The 17,464-nt window shown below is 48.1% G+C and overlaps 1 protein-coding gene across 4 annotated transcripts in view; it reads left to right on the top strand.

Moving 5' to 3' along the window:
* The window catches only part of Cdk5rap2 (CDK5 regulatory subunit associated protein 2), a 181,016-nt gene extending 164,805 nt beyond the window's left edge, over positions 1–16,211 (top strand). For all 4 annotated transcript variants that reach the window (XM_077797085.1, XM_077797084.1, XM_026408635.2 and 1 more), the window contains 6 exons: positions 1,011–1,085; positions 1,259–1,518; positions 4,253–4,396; positions 11,253–11,379; positions 15,383–15,429; positions 15,906–16,211. In XM_077797085.1, coding sequence (XP_077653211.1) covers positions 1,011–1,085; positions 1,259–1,518; positions 4,253–4,396; positions 11,253–11,379; positions 15,383–15,429; positions 15,906–15,962 — 710 coding nt within the window. In that variant the 3' untranslated portion in view covers positions 15,963–16,211. The remainder of the gene's footprint in view (positions 1–1,010; positions 1,086–1,258; positions 1,519–4,252; positions 4,397–11,252; positions 11,380–15,382; positions 15,430–15,905) is intronic.
* The last annotated feature ends 1,253 nt before the right edge of the window (positions 16,212–17,464 follow it).

The raw sequence follows: 17,464 nt of genomic DNA, 5'->3' as shown, positions 1-17,464 counted from the left end.
GCAGTGCTGGGGATGGAACCCAGGGCTGTGGTCTTGGATTAAAGTGATTCTTCCCAGGGGCTGACTTCGTGGAGCTGTCCTCCTGGCTTCCTGGGCCTGGAAACCATAGTGCACCCTTGGCAGGGATGGAGGAAGCATGGATGGGGAATCCTGAGACCTAGACACCAACCTTGCTGGGTTATGCTGCCCTGTGGCCTCCCTGTCCCTGAAGTCTGAATTACAGTGCCAGCCTGCCTGTTAGGCTTTTGAGAGCTTAACAGCTTTCTGGATGTAAAAGTGCATTCCAAGTTATGAAGTGTTGCTCGGATCGTCTTGAGCACCTGTTGATTTTGCCTTCTTATGGTGTTTGAGTGTGTCACCCCCATATTCTGCAGGCCGCCCCCTCTCTCTCAGGTTACTGCAGCAGCCTTCAAGCTTGCTCCTCCAGGACCAAACTGAGATCTCAGCCAGGCGCTGCCCAGCCTGATGCCCCTGAGTAGGTCCCCCAGCCTTCCTGGTTCTGGCCTTGCACCCTCCTGTGTCTTCCCGGCATCAAGGCCTTGGCCACAGGACCTGCTTATTTCTCCCCGAATGACAGTTCACATCCTTGTGAGCTTGCACCTGCCTGCTTCCCCCTCTGCCTGGCATTTTTTCCCTCCTTCCCAGGGATCAGTCACAGTGGTCTTGAAACATAACACAGGTATCAGCCTTTGGGAAGCCATGCTGGGGTCAGCACCGTCCCCCAGCGCCCACAGCCCTGTGCTTCCCTCCTCCATCCTGAGCACACCGAGACAAAACTGCCTGTTTCTTGTCTGACAAGAGTGTTTTCCCAGGAAGGGGCTGGGCCCAGTCACTCTTTCTCTGTTGTTCTGACCAGGTCCAGTAGGACTGATGTCCAGGGAGAATTTGAATGAATGCTGTGTTTCTGAACAAATGTGTTTGGATGAGACACTGTACTCTCAGTCACTTCTTTCTCAACCATGGAAGGCAGTGAAACAGTTTATTTCCTTCTCTTGTTTTGCATGTTACAGATGATAACAAATGTCCCCTGGCAAGCAGTAATTCCTCTGACCTTGAGTCCACCCGGGCTGTGATGCCAAAGTCAGGTACACAATTGAAGTCTGAGTAACTGAAGCAGCATGGGGTGTGGCAGTGGTATTTTTAAAATGAATCAAAGGGGGTCCCAACTAGGTGTTTGGCAGGGGTTTGGGGATCAGCATGTAAGCTCTGAACACAGGGTGCTACCAAGTAGATTGATGTTCCACTTCTCATCTTGCAGCTTCAGAGACTCCTCCACTCTCTGGAAATGACATAGACTCCTTCTCCTGCATCAGTGGCAGCTCTGTAACCAGCACCCCTTGCCTGCCCCGCATGGCTGCTCGCCTGTGGGCCAGCAGGAGTGGCCGCCACATCCTGGGCCTGATCGAGGACTATGATGCATTGTGTGAGCAGATCCACCAGGGACAGAGGCTCCTTGCTGAGATGGACATGCAAACCCAAGAGGCTTCCAGCCCCATGGGTCAAGAGCTGAGGACAAAGGTAATCTGGCTGCTAGAGTAGGGGAAGGGAGGTGCTCACTGGAGCAGTGAGTGGGAAGGACTGACTGGGGGTGCTTGGAGACAAGTGCACAGTTGTCCTCAGTGGGGCTCTAAAAAGAGGGACCAGAAGGTGTCGGCCAAGAAAGGTCAGAGTCAGGTCCTGTGTGGGAAACTGTTGGTGGCTGCGGGAGGACATCTGGTTGAGGTTTGTACCCTGCGTTATTGTGGCTACTCCATAGGGAACTGCTGCTCTGTGCCCCTGTCGGCCTGTCTGTCGAGTCTCATCCAGTCTTCTGTCCCTCTGTGTGTCCAGCTGTTCATCTAGCTAGTCTCCCTCCCTGTGTCCAGCCAGCCAGTGTGCTCAGGTTCTGAGGATCCTGTGGAGAAGGTGGAGGGCCTCATCCTCTTGAGGCAGACCCCACTTTATTGCACTTACCATACCATGCTAGCTCACCCCACACCTCCCCAGCTCATACCTCGCTGTCTCCCAGTGTCATACCACACTACGCCATATCACAACATGCCATCCCCCAGTGTCACACTACACCATGCCACATCATCTCCCAGTGTCACACCACACCACACTATCACACTACATCCCCAGTGTCATACCACACCACATCACACCACGCTGTCCTCCAGTGTCACACCACACCATGCCACATCATCTCCCGGTGTCATGCCACACCACACTATATCACACTTGTCCCCCAGTGTCATACCATACCACACCATGTCACACCACACCATCCCCTGGTGTCACGCCACATCATACTGTACCATACTATACCATGGCACACCATACCCCAGTATCGTGCCACATAGCATACTATGCCATACCACGTCATACTGTGCCACACCACACCACGTCATACTGCACCACACCACACCATAATTTCTACAACTGCCTTGTGATGAGCTTGCCAGTTTGAGAAACCCTACATCCAACCCAGGATGGTTGGCGGCTCCATCTCTTCCCCCATAGCTTTCTGTATGACATTTTATTTCCTCACCACAACCCTGGGAAGCAGTGATGTCATGCCCACACTTTAGAGATGCTGAGAAGTAGCTTGGAGTGGTTCACATCTGAACTCAGCTCCCTGTCCTCCAGGGTACTCGTTTCCCATGTTGTAGGACAGCATTAGTCACCAGACTTACCTGTGCAGAAGCTGCCACTTCTGCCTGGACAGAGGCTCTGAGGAGCTCTGGTCACGGGCTAACTTCTGCCTGCCTGCCCAATGGCATGTTCCCTCTCCTGCCATGTGTCCTACTCTGAGTGGGCTAGTCTTATGTGCCATCCCCGCCTGCTTTCCACAGCCTGTCTCCAGTCCAGGTTCCCTCCGTCCTGGAACCCCCTCAGCCTCTTTCACCTCCCTCTTCCCGCGCCCCATCCTGCTGGACTCCTCCCCAACTTGTTGCCTTTTGTCCAGACCCAGCTGTTGGGCCTGTGCTTCCTCACTCACCTCCTCCAAGGCTTGGGGACAGGTACACCCCCACCCGCAAGCTGGACCAGACCCCAAGCTTGGGTCACATTCCTGATCTCTCTTCCTGGGTCTTTACTGGAGATGCCTGAGCCCCCTGCTTCCCCATACCTGATTTGACTTTTTAGTTTTGTTGTATTATAAAAATCAATTTTGCCTTTTATGTTCCACTAGACAGATGAACTCTTGGAGAACAGGGAGAGGGGCTGCTTTATTCTGCTTTATTTGTCCATCACCTGGCACAAGACCAATGTGCTTGCTGAATATTTGTTGAATAAATTAATAGATATTAATAAGATGCTTTTTCTTTTCTGATTGAAATTTTTATTGCACAAGAGCTAGAAATTATAGAAAAGCATAAAAACATTTATTAATACGCTACCCCTGAAGGTCAGCACTTACAATTTTGATGTGTACTTCTAGGACATTCAAAAGTTTATCAAACCTACACTTAACTGTGAGTTCCACATGTTTCACTAACAAGAGGTTGATGCTTTTTCCATCTCATTCGGTTTTTCCTCACCCTTGACTTTTATTGGCGGCCATATCAGCTCATGTGTGGCTGGACCTTCACTTATTTTCACTTGCACTGTTTGTTGGACATATAATTGTGACTGGCAAGCATCCTCATTCAGAAACAGTTTTTATTATTTTAAATTGTATTTTTGATTAGGTACGAAATGAAGTTACTAGTTCAAAATGTGTGCACTTTTTAGGGCTCTTAATAACCATTGCTACATTGCTTCCCAAAGGATCACATCTGTTTGAGTACCCATCTCACCACCCACACTTGTCTTCTTTGAGTATTTTTATTTATAATGATTTTTTGTTAATTTGATAACTAAAAAAGTATACATGGTTTTATTTTTATATTCATTTCTTATAAAGACATGCTGTATTTTCTTTTCTTTTTTGTGTTTTTCCATTTCTGCGTCACATTCTTGTTTTCTCATGCCCTTGACTCTGCCATGTGAGTTTCCTTCTGCTGACAGTGAGGGTGAGAGACTTTAAAAGTCCCCAGCACTGTTCCCAGACCAGTGCAGCCGATGCCAAACTGTCCCTGTTGCTGCACTTGCTGTCCGTGTCATTTGCTCTGGAGCATCTCCGGGGGCTGCAGCATACGTGACATTTTATTTCCTCCTCACCACAACCCGGTGAAGCCCTGCAGCCTGGAGATTTATGCTGCCTGTCAGAGCTTGCTGTCCATGATCTCAGGACCACACGTAACGCTCTCTCATCCCTCACCCCGTGTAGGGTCTGCACTTGGTGCCCCTGAGCAAGTTTGTCTCCAGCGTGAGCACGGCCAGGCTGATCCTAGAAGAGGCCTCGAGGTTGCTGAAGCTCCTTTGGAGAGTCTCACTCCCCACAGATGGCCAGTGTACCCTTCACTGTGGGCAGGTAGGTGGTGACATTCTTCAGAGGTTCAAGGGTGCCCCTGGGCCTGTGTCTCAGTCCCTTCCTTAGCCCAGCCCAGGAGCAGCCCCAGTGGCTCTCATTTGGTGTGGGGAAGTGTCAGAGGGAGGAAAGGCACCAGGTTGGTTACGTTTTTGCTGTATCTGGGCTGCTGACTGACCTCCAGCACCCGAGAGTTCAGGCTGCAGCGGCTGCCCACGTCCAGCACACTCCATATACGAGGAACTGGGGCCCAGGCATTGAGTGTTTCATCAGGGTTACAGAGCTGGTTTGAAACATATGGACCTGAACCCGGAGCTGTTCTTTCATTTTGTAGGCATTGAGTTCTGACTTGTTCTCACGGGCCTTCGGGTTCTCTCTTCATAGTCCCTTTCACATTATATGTCTTTGCCTGCACCCTCCACTCCCATTAATGGCTTTCCTTGTTATGAGTAGGCCTTTTTCAAATCTGCCTAACTGCTAGGGAGCAGTGGATCCATGCCAGCAGCCAGGCAGGTGGAGCCCTATCTGTTTCCCTCTGGGGACTGCATGTGTATTGTGACAGGGTGAGCAGCCAGCCTGGCTCCCAGGGGAACCTCCCTGGGAAAGCCACGTGCAGGTAAAGGAGGTTGGGACTCCCAGCCGGGTGGTCTGATGCTGCTTCCCCCTTTTGCCTCTCCTGTGAATGTGCTACAGGCCAGCAGGGAGGCAGAAAGGAAATTTGATTTTCTCTCTGAATTCCACCCCACTGGCAGCTCTTAGATGGGTTTATTGTGGTTCTGGAGCAGCCCGTGAGCAGCCCTCTTCCTCAAGGTTCCATGAGGAACCTGTCCTGAGGCTTCCTTGTTAGGTTCCCTGTGGAGAGTGTGGGCGTGCTGAGCTCAGGGAAGCTCATAAACACTCACTGTTCCATAAAGTCATTTTTGCCCACTTCAGCCCATGGGGTGTGGGGTGGAAGGCAAGTGTCAGGGGGATGGTGGGACCCACTGGTCCTAGCCCACAGCCTTTTCTTACTCTGACTGCCTGGATGTCCCTTGCTGCCTGCCGACTCCCACCTTCTCCTCTTAGCTTAAATGTTACCCCTAGGTGAGAGAGGGCTCCCAGTCACTCAGTCATAGCGTCTTCCTCTGTTTCTTCATAGCTTTTAACACAAAAGATAATTACTTGGTTTGTTTCAATGTCTGCCTTCCTCTGCTTTCCTTCAGGGGAACATATGTTTTGTTCATGATTTTGAATAAATGTATGATTGAATGATTTTTCCCATATAACCAAACTATTACCTGTCCCTTATGAATTTTGAAAGCAAACATGTCTGAACCAAACAGTTGACCCACAATGCAGTGGTTTTGTCCTTAGCACATAAAAGTAGTGACTTCTTGTTAAATAGACAGAATGCAGTTCATATATATATATATATATATATATATATATATATATATGACATACATGTTATAAATGCACACAAAATTGTAGCCGTGTCGATTTTCTCCCACTTCTAGATCAGTCCAGCGACTGGTTGGTGCTCGAGGTGTTTTGTCCTTCGTTTCTCAGATAACTGATTATATTCACTCTAGTGTCACAGAATTTCAGAGTAGGACAAGGACTTAGAGATGCTCCATTGTGGCTGCTGGTTGCTAGTGTACACAGACCCCTGTGTGGTGTTAAATTGCCTCTCACCACTATTCTGTCACTGCCTATGTTTGACACGGTGCCTTTTGCCTGGTGTGAAGCGTGTGTGTAAAGCAGACTTCTACATCTTCAGCAGCCCGGTGGCTTTTGCTCCCTGCTATTTTCTCTGAGAATCATTGATTTGCCTTTTGCATTTACTGTACCGTCCCATTCAGTCCTGTGGACTGCTCTGAAAAGCATGCATCCCAGGCATGAGTTGACCTAGGAAAGTTGTTGGAGCGATATAAATACATAGGCTCATGCTTATGAGTTTTTTAAATGAAGGAAAAGCAATAACAGGCTATGTGTTGGCATTTTGGCAGAGATTGGAAGGGCAGAGATAAAGTAGATTTCTCTGAATAGAGCTTGTTTTATACAGTTGACTTCCAAACTATATCAATAGTTAACATAATTATAAATAAAATTTGTCAAAATGGGGAAAATAGACATTTCTAAAAATTAATGGTATGGAATCAATTAACCTCACCACGGATGGCACTGGAGGCATGGTCACACAAAGAACATTTCAGTGACGGAAACAGTGATTTGACCATACATTCCTAGCAGGAATATTTTACAGGCAAGAAAAACTGCCCAAAAGTTTTTTTAAGATACAAACGGTTTTCAGTGGTTAGTAATAGTATTGGTATTAATATTCTGAAACGAATGTATTTCTATTGTAAAACAACTCTTAAGTATCATTAGGAACTAAGATTTTTACTATGAATTAAAAAAATTAAAATCAAAGAAATAAAGACCCTGTAATTGTAAATTTAAATTGTAAGCATCAATATGAACTCATGATGTTTTTCTGTTAAAAAAATTTACTAACTCACTCTGTGTAAAAGGCTGAAGAAGTAAAATCTGACCAAGTGCCAGCAAGCACCCACAATTTCCAAAGTATGATGTCTAAATGCCTTTTCCTCCAAAAGGATCTTGGGCTCCTTGGAAAAATGACTCTAGGTCTGGGCAGGAAATACATTAGGAGCTCAGAACCTATTTTATCCTAGTAAGAAAGGACAAGATATAGGGAAGAAACCTGAAGATTTACAGTAGCTCTCAAAAGTGTAGGCCCTGAACCTGCAACATCAGCATCACCTGGAAATTTATCAGAAATGCAGATTCTTGGGCCTCACCCAGACCAACTGAATCAGCCACTCTGGGAGTGGCCTCAATAGTTTATTTCACCAGCCCTTTTAGGAGCCTTGAGAAACCCTGGATTAAAAACTTAAGAAACTTAAGAAACAACAAATTCAAAATATGGATGTTACTTGGATCTTGAATCAAACCAATTATTAAAAAGTACAATTATGAAGCAATCAGGGAAATGTGTCTATTAACTCCATATTTGGGGATACCTATTGAGTATCTGTTATTTGAAACTACCAGAAGTAGTTCTTTTTTTGGATTTTTTTTTTCCAGATTTTGAAGTATTTGCAAAGAATTTTTGAGTTGAGCATCCCTAATCTAAAGATCAGAATGCTCAAAATGGGGCTGGGGTTGTGGCTCATTGGTAGAATGCTTGCCTAGGCACTGGGTTCGATCCTCAACACCACATAAAAATAAATTAATAAAATAAAGGCATTGTGTCCAACTACAACTAAAAAAGTATTTTAAAAATGCTCAAAATGCATTGGCTCAAAGAGTTCTGGACTTTGGAGCATTTTGAATTTTGGATTTTGATTTTAGGGATGTTCAACCTGTACTAAAGAATTATGTTCATTGTTTAGGTGAGCTAATGATATTATGGTGTTTTAAAATCTTTTTTCCCTAGATATACATGCATATATATATATATATATTATATATATATTATATATATATATATAATATTATATAATAGATGATATGATTAGTTTCTAGGATTAGTTTCAAATTAATTTTAGAGAGAGAAGGAGCTTGGGTGTAGGTGAAATAATTTTGGCCTTGAGTTGATGATTGCTAAACTGGACAGGTTCCTGGGGGGAGGGTCATTATCCAATTTCTTCTACTTGCATAAACATTTTGAGATGTTCCTCATAAAAAGGAAAGCAAGCAAACAAAAACTCTTCCCAGAAGCCAGGCTTCGAGACACTGGTGGAGGATTTTGTGCTCCTGGGGGGGAGGGGCTTCCATCTCTGCTCTTGGCTCTGCGATGCTCACTGAATTGTTCTGTTGATATTGTCAAGAGTGTTCTTACTTGCATAAGCATTTCCTAATTCCTCTGTTATCGATAAATAGATACTACATTATGCTCTGAAATGTTCAGTATCCTGAATTTTTTTAAATTTTATTCATGTATATTGTTGCATTCTGAAAAATTTCTTTAAAATGTTACTGTTTTTCAGTAAAGTTGTCAGTTATTAACTAAAAAGAATGAAAGGAAAGAAAAAAGAAAACAAGAATTATTCTGTTGAGTGACTGTTGGTACTGGGCACTGCTCATATACATCTTATTTTACCCCTTTACCACGACCTTGGGGAATTAGGTTTTTTGTTTTTTACTTTAAATTTCTAAATTGAGGTATAAGAATCAGATGTTCTTATTTTTTTATTTTATTTTAAAATGTTTTTATTTTTAATTGATTCATAGTAATTGCACATTTAGGGGTAAGTGTGGCATTTCAGTACACATGTGTCATGAATAATGGTCAGATCAGGGTCATTGGCATATCCACCTCAGACATTTATCATTTCTTTGTGAGCATTCAAAATCCACTCCACTATCTTCAGTTAGGGGGTTTTTTTTGGGTTATTGTTATTGTCTTGTTTTTGGTATTGGGGATTGAACCCAGGGGCAATTGACTACTGAGCCACATATCCCCAGCCCTTATCTAGAGACAGGGTCTCACTAAGTTACACAGAGCCTGGTTAAGTTGCTGAAGGTGGCTTTGAACTTTTGATCCTCCTGCCTCAGCCTCCCAAGTTGCTGGGTCTATAGGCATGTGCCACCGTGCTTGGCTTGGAGTTAGGTCATCTTGTTTGCATTTTCCAGAAGTAGGAGCTGAAACTCCAAGGAGTTAAATGATTTGCTTCAGCATCACACAGCTGGGAAGTGGCAGAGCTGTGTTTTGGAGCTCTCGCTGTTTTTTCTAAAGTATCTTAATGCTGTAAAAATGAAGGATTGAATCCAGTGGCACAGCAGATATAAATTATTACAATCTGTGGTTTTAAGTGCTGGACAGGATGTGTACAGGGTGTTAGGAGAGTGCCAATGAAAGGCGAGCCTTCCAGTTGGCAGGCACGTCACAGCACCTGCTCTGCATCAGGCAAAGGTGATCGAGGAAAGGAGGAACTGGTAGTTGACAGGGGATGCAGGCCTGTGACGACCAGTTGCTACAGTCCCCTGAATGTGGGCAGTTATGGGGAGCCTCAGCTCCTGGTGCAGAAGGGGCATCAGGTGAAGCGTCCTGCAGGAAGGGACAGCTGAGCTGTCTATAGAAAGAGAAATGGGTTAGCCAGGCCAGGAGTGAAGTGGCCATTCCCGGCTTCCATGGACTCCTCTGAGTCTCATCCTCCTGCAGTGTGATGGGTGGGTCAGGGGTGGTTATTCCAGTGTCACAGGTGTGGAGTTAAGGCTCTGACTGCAGGGCAGTTTGTCCTAGGATGGAGCTATGACCACAGCCCAAGTCTCTGTGGGCCCTGGATAGCAGGAGAGAACCGTGCAGACCTGATGTCTGGGTTAGGGTCTGTTCTGGAAGCACTGAAGACCCTCTAGTTGACATGATTGGCTAATCTTAAAAGTGGTTAAGGTAGGGAATCAAAAAGTGAAACATACCTTAAACATTTCGGTTTAACTTTAAACAGATAAATGTACTTACTTTTACCATTCTTTTGATGGAGGGCCAGGGCCTTTTCTTTGACTATGGGGCTGCTGTTTGGAGTTCCACATGTCCTTACTTTCATAAGCCACATCCATAATGTATGTCTGTCACTTCCAATTTCTGTTTCTTTAAGATGAAGAGAAACTTAGACACTTGTGAAGCAATCTGAATTTAGAATTCTTCTAGACTGTGTTCCTCCCACATCTTGTATAGTTGTTTCACCCACACCTAATTTGCCAGAATGTGTTTTTCAGTGGCTCGCCTTTCTCTGGTCTTTCTGAAGCATATGCTAGTTTTCATAGTCGGTTCTCTCTATCCAGACACAGGCTTCATAGGTTCACTTAATATTTAATTAGATTCTGTAATTCTGTTACAACTACCATAAATAAGTTTGAGAATAAACTAAAGGGACTCTTCATAAGCTGCCAACTCAGCATCTCCCCTTGGAGCAGAGGTTTTTGAGTGCAGCCAGGGAGAAGCAGGTGCCAGGCTTTCTTGCCACGAAGAAGGGAGCTGGTTAAAGTGTCTCAGTCCCCCTCTGAGCACTGGGAACCCAGTGTGGCCTCCCACCTCTACTCTACTCTGAAAATTCAAAGTAGGTCCTCCTAATGGATCACACTCACTAAGTAATAGTTTTGTATTATTTTTTTCAAGATTTAAACACAAAACTTAAAAATAAGCATAAGAGTTTTTATTAAACAACAACAACAAAATTTGAAATCACGCCTCCTGGAGACACTCTTAGCATCTTGTGGCCTTTGACCTCCAGCTCTGTGGCTGTGGAAATGGGTTCAGATTTGTGAAATGAGTGCTGTGGAGGCAGAGGGCAGCCTCTGTTGTTCTGGGCTCTTTTTCTCTCTCATTACAATCTTTTATATATATTGATATTTACATCTATAAATAGAGCTCTACAACCTCATTTTAATAGCTGCAGAATGACTTCTTTCTGTGTAAGTACCACAGTTTATTTTAGATCCATATTAAACAAATTGTTTTTTTTTTTTTTTTATTTCTGCTACCACTAACAATGCTGAAGTGGACATCCATGGACAACCAGCAACTTTCTTGTGCTTGTACGGCTGTTGTTTTGGGGTTAAATGCTGTAGTGTAGACTTGCTGGTTCAGAGATGGCCATGCACTTATAGTAGATCTTGCCAGGTGTTACTGAAAGGCCTTGCCAATTTGCAGTTTTACAGTGGTCATAAGACTGCTTTCTCTGATCTGTATTTTATCCAGTTTTGCCAATCTGATGGACAGAGAAAGCCTTCTAGTTTTTATTTAAATATCTCTGTTAGTGACCTTGAGCATCTTTTTATCTGATTTTGCAATTGTTCCTATGTGATGTGACATTTTATATTCTTATTTCAGTTTTCTAATTCCTTTTCTCTTTAGATTGAAGAAATGAAAGCAGAGATCACTAAACTACAGAACAAATTGTTTGAACAAGAAAAGAAGTTGCAGAACAGCATGAGGCTTTTGCAGCAGAGCAAGCACCAGGAAAAAGTCATCTTTGACCAGTGTGAGTGAGCAGTGTGGGTAGCCGCTATGCTTGACCATTTCCTGCCCCTCGGGCTGACATCCTGCCCTGGCTTAGCCACACTGGAGCCCAGACCAGTGGTGATGAGGCCCCCTGGTTCGGGTGTCTTTTTATGCTGCATTCTTCCTGACCTGCCCAGACTCGTCTGTTCACTTCCCATGTCTTGGTGGCAGGGATGGTCCTCTCACTGGGGAGATGGGTATATGGCGCATGTGGTATGGGAGCACGGAGATGGCAGTGGGGTGGGTGTCACTGCCTGGGAGGTGAGCATCCTGAATAAAATGATCCTTGAGCCAAATCTAAAGGGAGTGAATGTCATCAGGTAGGACAGGGGGTGACATTCCAGGCTAGGAATAGCAGGGATAAAGGCAAGAAACCAGAAGTGTTTCTATTGGTTGCCTATGACAGGTCGAGGTAGGAGGAGCCTGGGGACTGGGCCTTGTGTTGTGACAGGCTTGGGGAGGCTGGCATGTACAGCAGAGGGTCGGCCCGCCATGCCTGTCAGTGAAGAGGCTTGGTGCTCTACCAGAGAGCAGGACATAACAGCAAGGACGCGGGATCAGAGTGGGTCATGGACTTGAGGAACCCTTCTTCAGGCAGGTGCGGAGCCCCAGGATCAGAGAGCCAGTCAGTCCCAGCTCTGGCCTAGCCACTCACCTGGTCCCTGGTTTAAATCTTCAGCACCGCTCAAGGCAGCTCCCATCAGCACCTCCTGGTGACCCTACCATGGCTGGGCCCACGCTGCCTGCATGTTAGTTTGCTTGTTTTGGGAGACTCTCAAAAGTGGACTCGGTGAGATGGGCAGAGCGAACTACAGTGCAGCAAGCTCACTTATGAGCAGGCACAGCCCCGGGGACAGGCGCTCCTGCTGGCCAGGAGCTCAGGGTAACTGGGGGTGGGGGGCTACACAGCTTAGCTGTGGGAGCACTGCTGAGTGCCTCGGGAGCCTGGCCAGGTTCTGGTTCAGGACTGACTGGGCCTTGAGGGATGGACAGCTGAGACAGCAACGGGGCAGGAACAGGATTTTGGTGACGGCCTTGTGGCCTTGTGCCAGCCCAGGAGGCAGGAGAGTAGAGTGTTCTGGAACATGCTCAGGACACACCAGGGCCTTTGAGGAGCCTTATGGGACAAGCTGAAGGTGCAGCAGAGACTGATACCATCCACTGAGTGTCAGCAGCTCCCATGGCCGAGCATGGAGGGCCATGCAGCAGGAAAGAGCTCTGCTGTGACAGTCCCTCAGGTGGGCAGTGGGGAGGCCTCTTGGGGCAAGGCAAGGCTGTCGAGAAATGGGGAGGTTGGGAAGCTAGTGAGGGGTCGGTCCAGCAGGGTGGTGGGTGTCATGAGGTTTTGGCTAGGGTGTTCATGTCACTTCCAGGGCAGACAGTGCCAGTCATGGCCATGTCAAGGTAGCCATGGGACATTGGGTCAGACTTCTGGGCAGCAGGGGGCCGAAGTGATGCTCTGTGTGGCCCCCGAGGCTGGGAAGCAGAACTCTGCCCCGGCACCCTCTTCCTCTGCAGCCTGGCTAGGATAGCGGCAGAGCACAAGGAGGTTTCAGAAGCAGGCATGAGGTTCACATGAGTCTAGTGACCACAGCAGACAGTGCCACACCCTGTGTCCTGGGTCAGCGAGCAAGGCATTGTGAATGGGCACAGTGCAAAGCTCTGACTTCAGTTTCCTTATCCCCAGGGGAGACAGTAATTCCAAAGGACTCACACTGGCCACACACATAGGCCTGGGTTCTAATCATGCTGCATAGAAAGTACCTCTGTCTCTTATCTGTAGAGGAATGTGAAGCTCCTGATATGAACTGTCCTTAGCACAGTGCGGGGACAGAGCTGCTTCCCTCTCTCAGTTAATCCAGATGATCTAAGGTACAGAGGTCATTCAGAGCAAGCCTGAGAACATCTCACAGCATCTCCCATCTGACGAGCTATTGCCGTCTCTGCGTTTTGTTCCAGCCAGTGGGCAGCTGCAGCTGGCCGGGCTCGGCCTCCTCCCTCCCGGGCTCGGCAGCTCGTCCTGACCAGTCAGGCCCTTGGGAATTCCTCAACACTGCCAGCCTCATGGGCCTGCTTCTGGCACTGAAGTGACTAAATGAAGGCTGGTAGCATTCCCTCTTCCTTGCCCACACAGTGACAGGAACAAGCAAGGGCTAGGGCTTGTCCCTGCCTGTGTCCTCCCAGGCTCTATAGGGGAAAGTAGGGAAAGGGTGACCTGGTGAGACTTAGGACTCTGCTGTTCACTGGGTATGTGACCTGGAAACACCAGCCTCAGGCCCTCATTTGCCAAGTGAGGACAGTGATCCGGGCTTGTGAGGTGAACCTAGTTGGCCAGGTGGGGCACCCTCAGGTGGGCATCTTCCTTGCCAGCCTCCCCTGAAGTGGAGGAGCCCTGGCCTGACTCATGTGACCCTAGGGTGTGAGCCTCTTCTTTGTGCTGGGACAAGGCTTGATTTGGGACACATTCTTTACCTCTCTGTCCCTCAGTCTTTTCGTCACAGTGGGGATTTCTGTACCTGGGAACGTGGGTGGTGCTGTTCAGATGTAAGGGCTACATCAAAACTTAAGTGAGGTAACCCTTAGCTCATATGGTGAGTTTTGTTCTCTCGGTATGTTCAGTACTCTTTCAAGATTATTTTTAACCTCAGTATCATGATACTTAATCTTTTCTGGGTCACAGGCCCCTTGGTGAATTTTGAGAAAGCTGTGGTCTCTTTCCCAGAAAAATGCACACATTCATACCCACATATAGACCCGCACGTCATATCCAGGATGTAGGACTCTCCAAAGCACACCCATGGCCCCAGGTTATGAACTTCTGCTTGCAGACTTCAGTGGGGAGTGGAGGTACAGAGAAGCAGTGGCCACTTCTGAAGTTCATTTTGTTCAGTTAAAGCCCACACGGCCTGTCCCTTCCCCTGATGGTGCAGATTGCAAGTAGATTTTATTACCCTAGGTAGAATTTTTTGTGAAGCATAAAAAATATTTTCTCTAGGTCCCCACAGATTACCTGCTGTGAACACGCCACTGGGAAGCTGGGACATGGTGTTGGTTTCAGTCTGTTTTAGCTGCAGGTGCTGTTGGCCAAAGGCCCGGATCCAGGGCTTGTGCCTGTGCCACTGGGCACGGGGCTGATTCCCTGACCCTCACCAAGCCTGTTTAGAATAGGTTCCTGGTAAGCTCAGAATCCGCTCAGCAGTGCCGTCCCTGCCGTCGCTGGAGTTTGTGTTGGACAAGAAAAGATGGAGGAGGAGGTGGTGCTCCTTCAGCTGCTCTCCTGAGAGGTGGACACTCCCGCTCTCTGGAGTTCCAGTTCTGCAGGCCTGCTCAGTACACAGCTCTGGTGTCAGTGGGCAGCATCCTCTGAGATCACCCACCAGCCTGCTCCCGTCCAGGCAGAATGCAGCTTCCCCAGGGAGACCATGGGGGCTGTTCTGCCATCTGGAAGGTGGGGGCAGCCAAACCGCCCAGGGTTCTCCCCCCAGGCTTAGGAACTTGGCAGTGTGAAACCCCACCTCTGCTTAACTTCCCTCAGCACTTGATATGGGTCTCCACACATGGGTTTGCTCCCCCTCTGCTTCTCAGAGGGCTCAGGACACCATGAATGCCTGGACCTGCCCTGCACCACGGACCTCCCTGGCCCACAGAGAAGAGCCATCAGGTTGCCTGGGTTACCAGGTGGCCTTGCAGAGCCTTGGTATTGCCCCTAACAGTGGCTTGGCATGCTCCGCCTGGTGCCTCCCTATGAGACTGGCTTTGTGGGGACTGAAAGAGGTGTCAGTGGTCCACCCTTTCTGATGTGTCATTTGTGCTGGGCCCCAAGAGGGGACAGGTAGACCCTCATGCTCCTCTCTGTTCTGGATTCTTCAGGGTGGTTCATGCGTCAGAGCCTTCAAGTTGGGCTTCTCCTCCCTGAACTGGGCTTTTTCACTGCCCTCCCGACATCTGGTCTCTGATCATCTTGTTCTTTGCTTTCTCCCCAGTGCTTGTAACCCACAAGGTCCTTCGGAAGGCCAGAGGAAACCTAGAGGTAACTTCATTCCTTTGTCTGTTTTTTTTTTTTTTTTTTTACTTAAAGCCACGTAGTGGGTGGGGATGGGTACAGGACCAGAAATGATCTCTTTTGAAAAATGAATTAGGAAGTGGAACCAAGGGACATGTCCTCCATATAGAGTTGTATTTTTCTGCCAACAAAGAATGACAGGTTTCATGCCTATCTTCAGTATTTGCTCTGGTTTTTAGATTTGTTTGCTGTTTTTACCAGGGAAAAAAGCAGCAGCCATTGACTGGCACATAGTAGGACTTTGTTAAATCTTTCTAGAATGAATGAATGAATACAGTATGATCTCATTGTCACTTTGTTCTGTTAATATTTGCTGGTCAAACTAATAAGTCTTAGAAAGCAGTTTCAGAATCACATCTTGCTTTTAACTCTGTCAGGGATCTTATTTCCGAAACCCTCCCCTCGACCTAAAACCCTCCTTTTTTTCCCCTCCTTTTCTCTAGCTGAGGCCCGGGGGTGCCCATCCAGGAACAGCCAGTCCCAACAGACCTGGCTCCTGAGGACTTGAAGCTAATAAAGCTTGTGGCCCCGAGATCACGCGTCTCTGTTCCAGCTGAGGCTTCTGGTGGCTGAGGGAGAAAGGGGAGAAATGGCTGCCTGGCCCAAGGAAGTCTCTTTCCCTCCGTGTTCTCCATCCACAAGTGGCTCATGGTTGTGGCCACAGAGGTTCAGGTGCTCTGCGGTGAGGCGTGGAAAGGCCTTGAGCTCTGGGAGGCTGCCGTGGGTCTGGGGCAGGGATGGCTGGTGTGTTGCTGGGCTCCACGTTTGTCCTGGGTGACCTTGGCTCTCACTGGCTCTGCAGTTTGAAGAATCTCCTTAAATGATTCATTGCATTCCAAGGGGATGATTCAGTCACTTTGTGTGGAGCCTCAGAGCCTGGGTCCCAAACTCCCCCGTGGGACAGGCCAGGTCTCAGGAGTCACTTGATCCTCAGATCTCGCCCTGAGCCTGCTGCTGAGCCCTCGCAGGTTTCCAGAGAGGAGGACTCCATGCAGCGTGGCCTTGGGCTGTGCCTGCACCCTACAGGTGCTCGGCCTCTCACAGTCGCCTGGAGAACAGCCTCTCAGTGGTGCTGTTGTGACTTAGGAAGGAGCAGGGTAAGGCTGGGACTTGGCATTTGCACTGTCCCGATGATGACAGTGACCTGTCCACCCAGTGTCCTCATTGGTGCCTGGGGGTACTTGCTTGCTGCAGCCCTGTTATTAACCCTGTGTATCCTTAACCTTTGCCCTGAACGTCACAGTGTCCCTGAGAAGTAAACAAAGCAGGGCTGAAGCTGGCCCAGGGACCTCCTGGAGACGGGGCAGACTTGGCCCCCAGCTGTGCTTTGACATGATTCTTTTGGCCTTGCTCTTCCTGTCTCACAGTCCTGTGCCCATGGTCAGGTGTCACAAAGTGCCCAGCTGGGCAGATGGGCCTCTTGTGGGAGCCTAGGCAGGGAGCACTGGGAACCCTGACTCAGTGTCCCTCACTACCTCTGCTTCTGCCATGTTCTGTGCATTTGAGTGACCTTTGGGATGACCCTGCATTTTGCTTTCCTTCTGAAGTCACTCATGCAGACCATCTACCTCTAGCTGTGACCTCCCCTGCACCCAGCTCCCAGCTGCCTCATCCCCCTCTTGTCCTGACCTCTTAGTGTTGTTCCCTATCTCTGGTCCTCTGCCTCTTCTTCTGTCCCTAGGCTCCTCTCTAGTCTTCAATTCCTTTTCCATCCAGTTTGTTGGTCTTGCACCCCACACCCAGATTCCTTCTCTGCCCTGCAGCAGCTGAGGTGCTGAGAAAACAGGGCATCTGATCAGGATGCTCCCCCACCCGATAGCCATTGGTGTCTTCCCGCCACCTTCTGGTCCAAGCCCAGGTCATGGGAGCCCGTGTCTGGCCCCTCCTGGTGCCCCTGGCTCCTGTCATTCCACTTCCTTGCATTCTGGTCGGGTCCAGGCGAACTGAACCATCTCCAGCTCACTGGTGGGGCCTTGCTGCCCTGCCCTACCCAGCCCAACCA

Source organism: Urocitellus parryii, chromosome 4, assembly GCF_045843805.1.
Source record: "Urocitellus parryii isolate mUroPar1 chromosome 4, mUroPar1.hap1, whole genome shotgun sequence".
Taxonomy (NCBI): domain Eukaryota; kingdom Metazoa; phylum Chordata; class Mammalia; order Rodentia; family Sciuridae; genus Urocitellus; species Urocitellus parryii.
The sequence above is the reverse complement of the archived record's forward strand: the minus strand, read 5'-3'. Positions and strand labels throughout refer to the sequence as shown.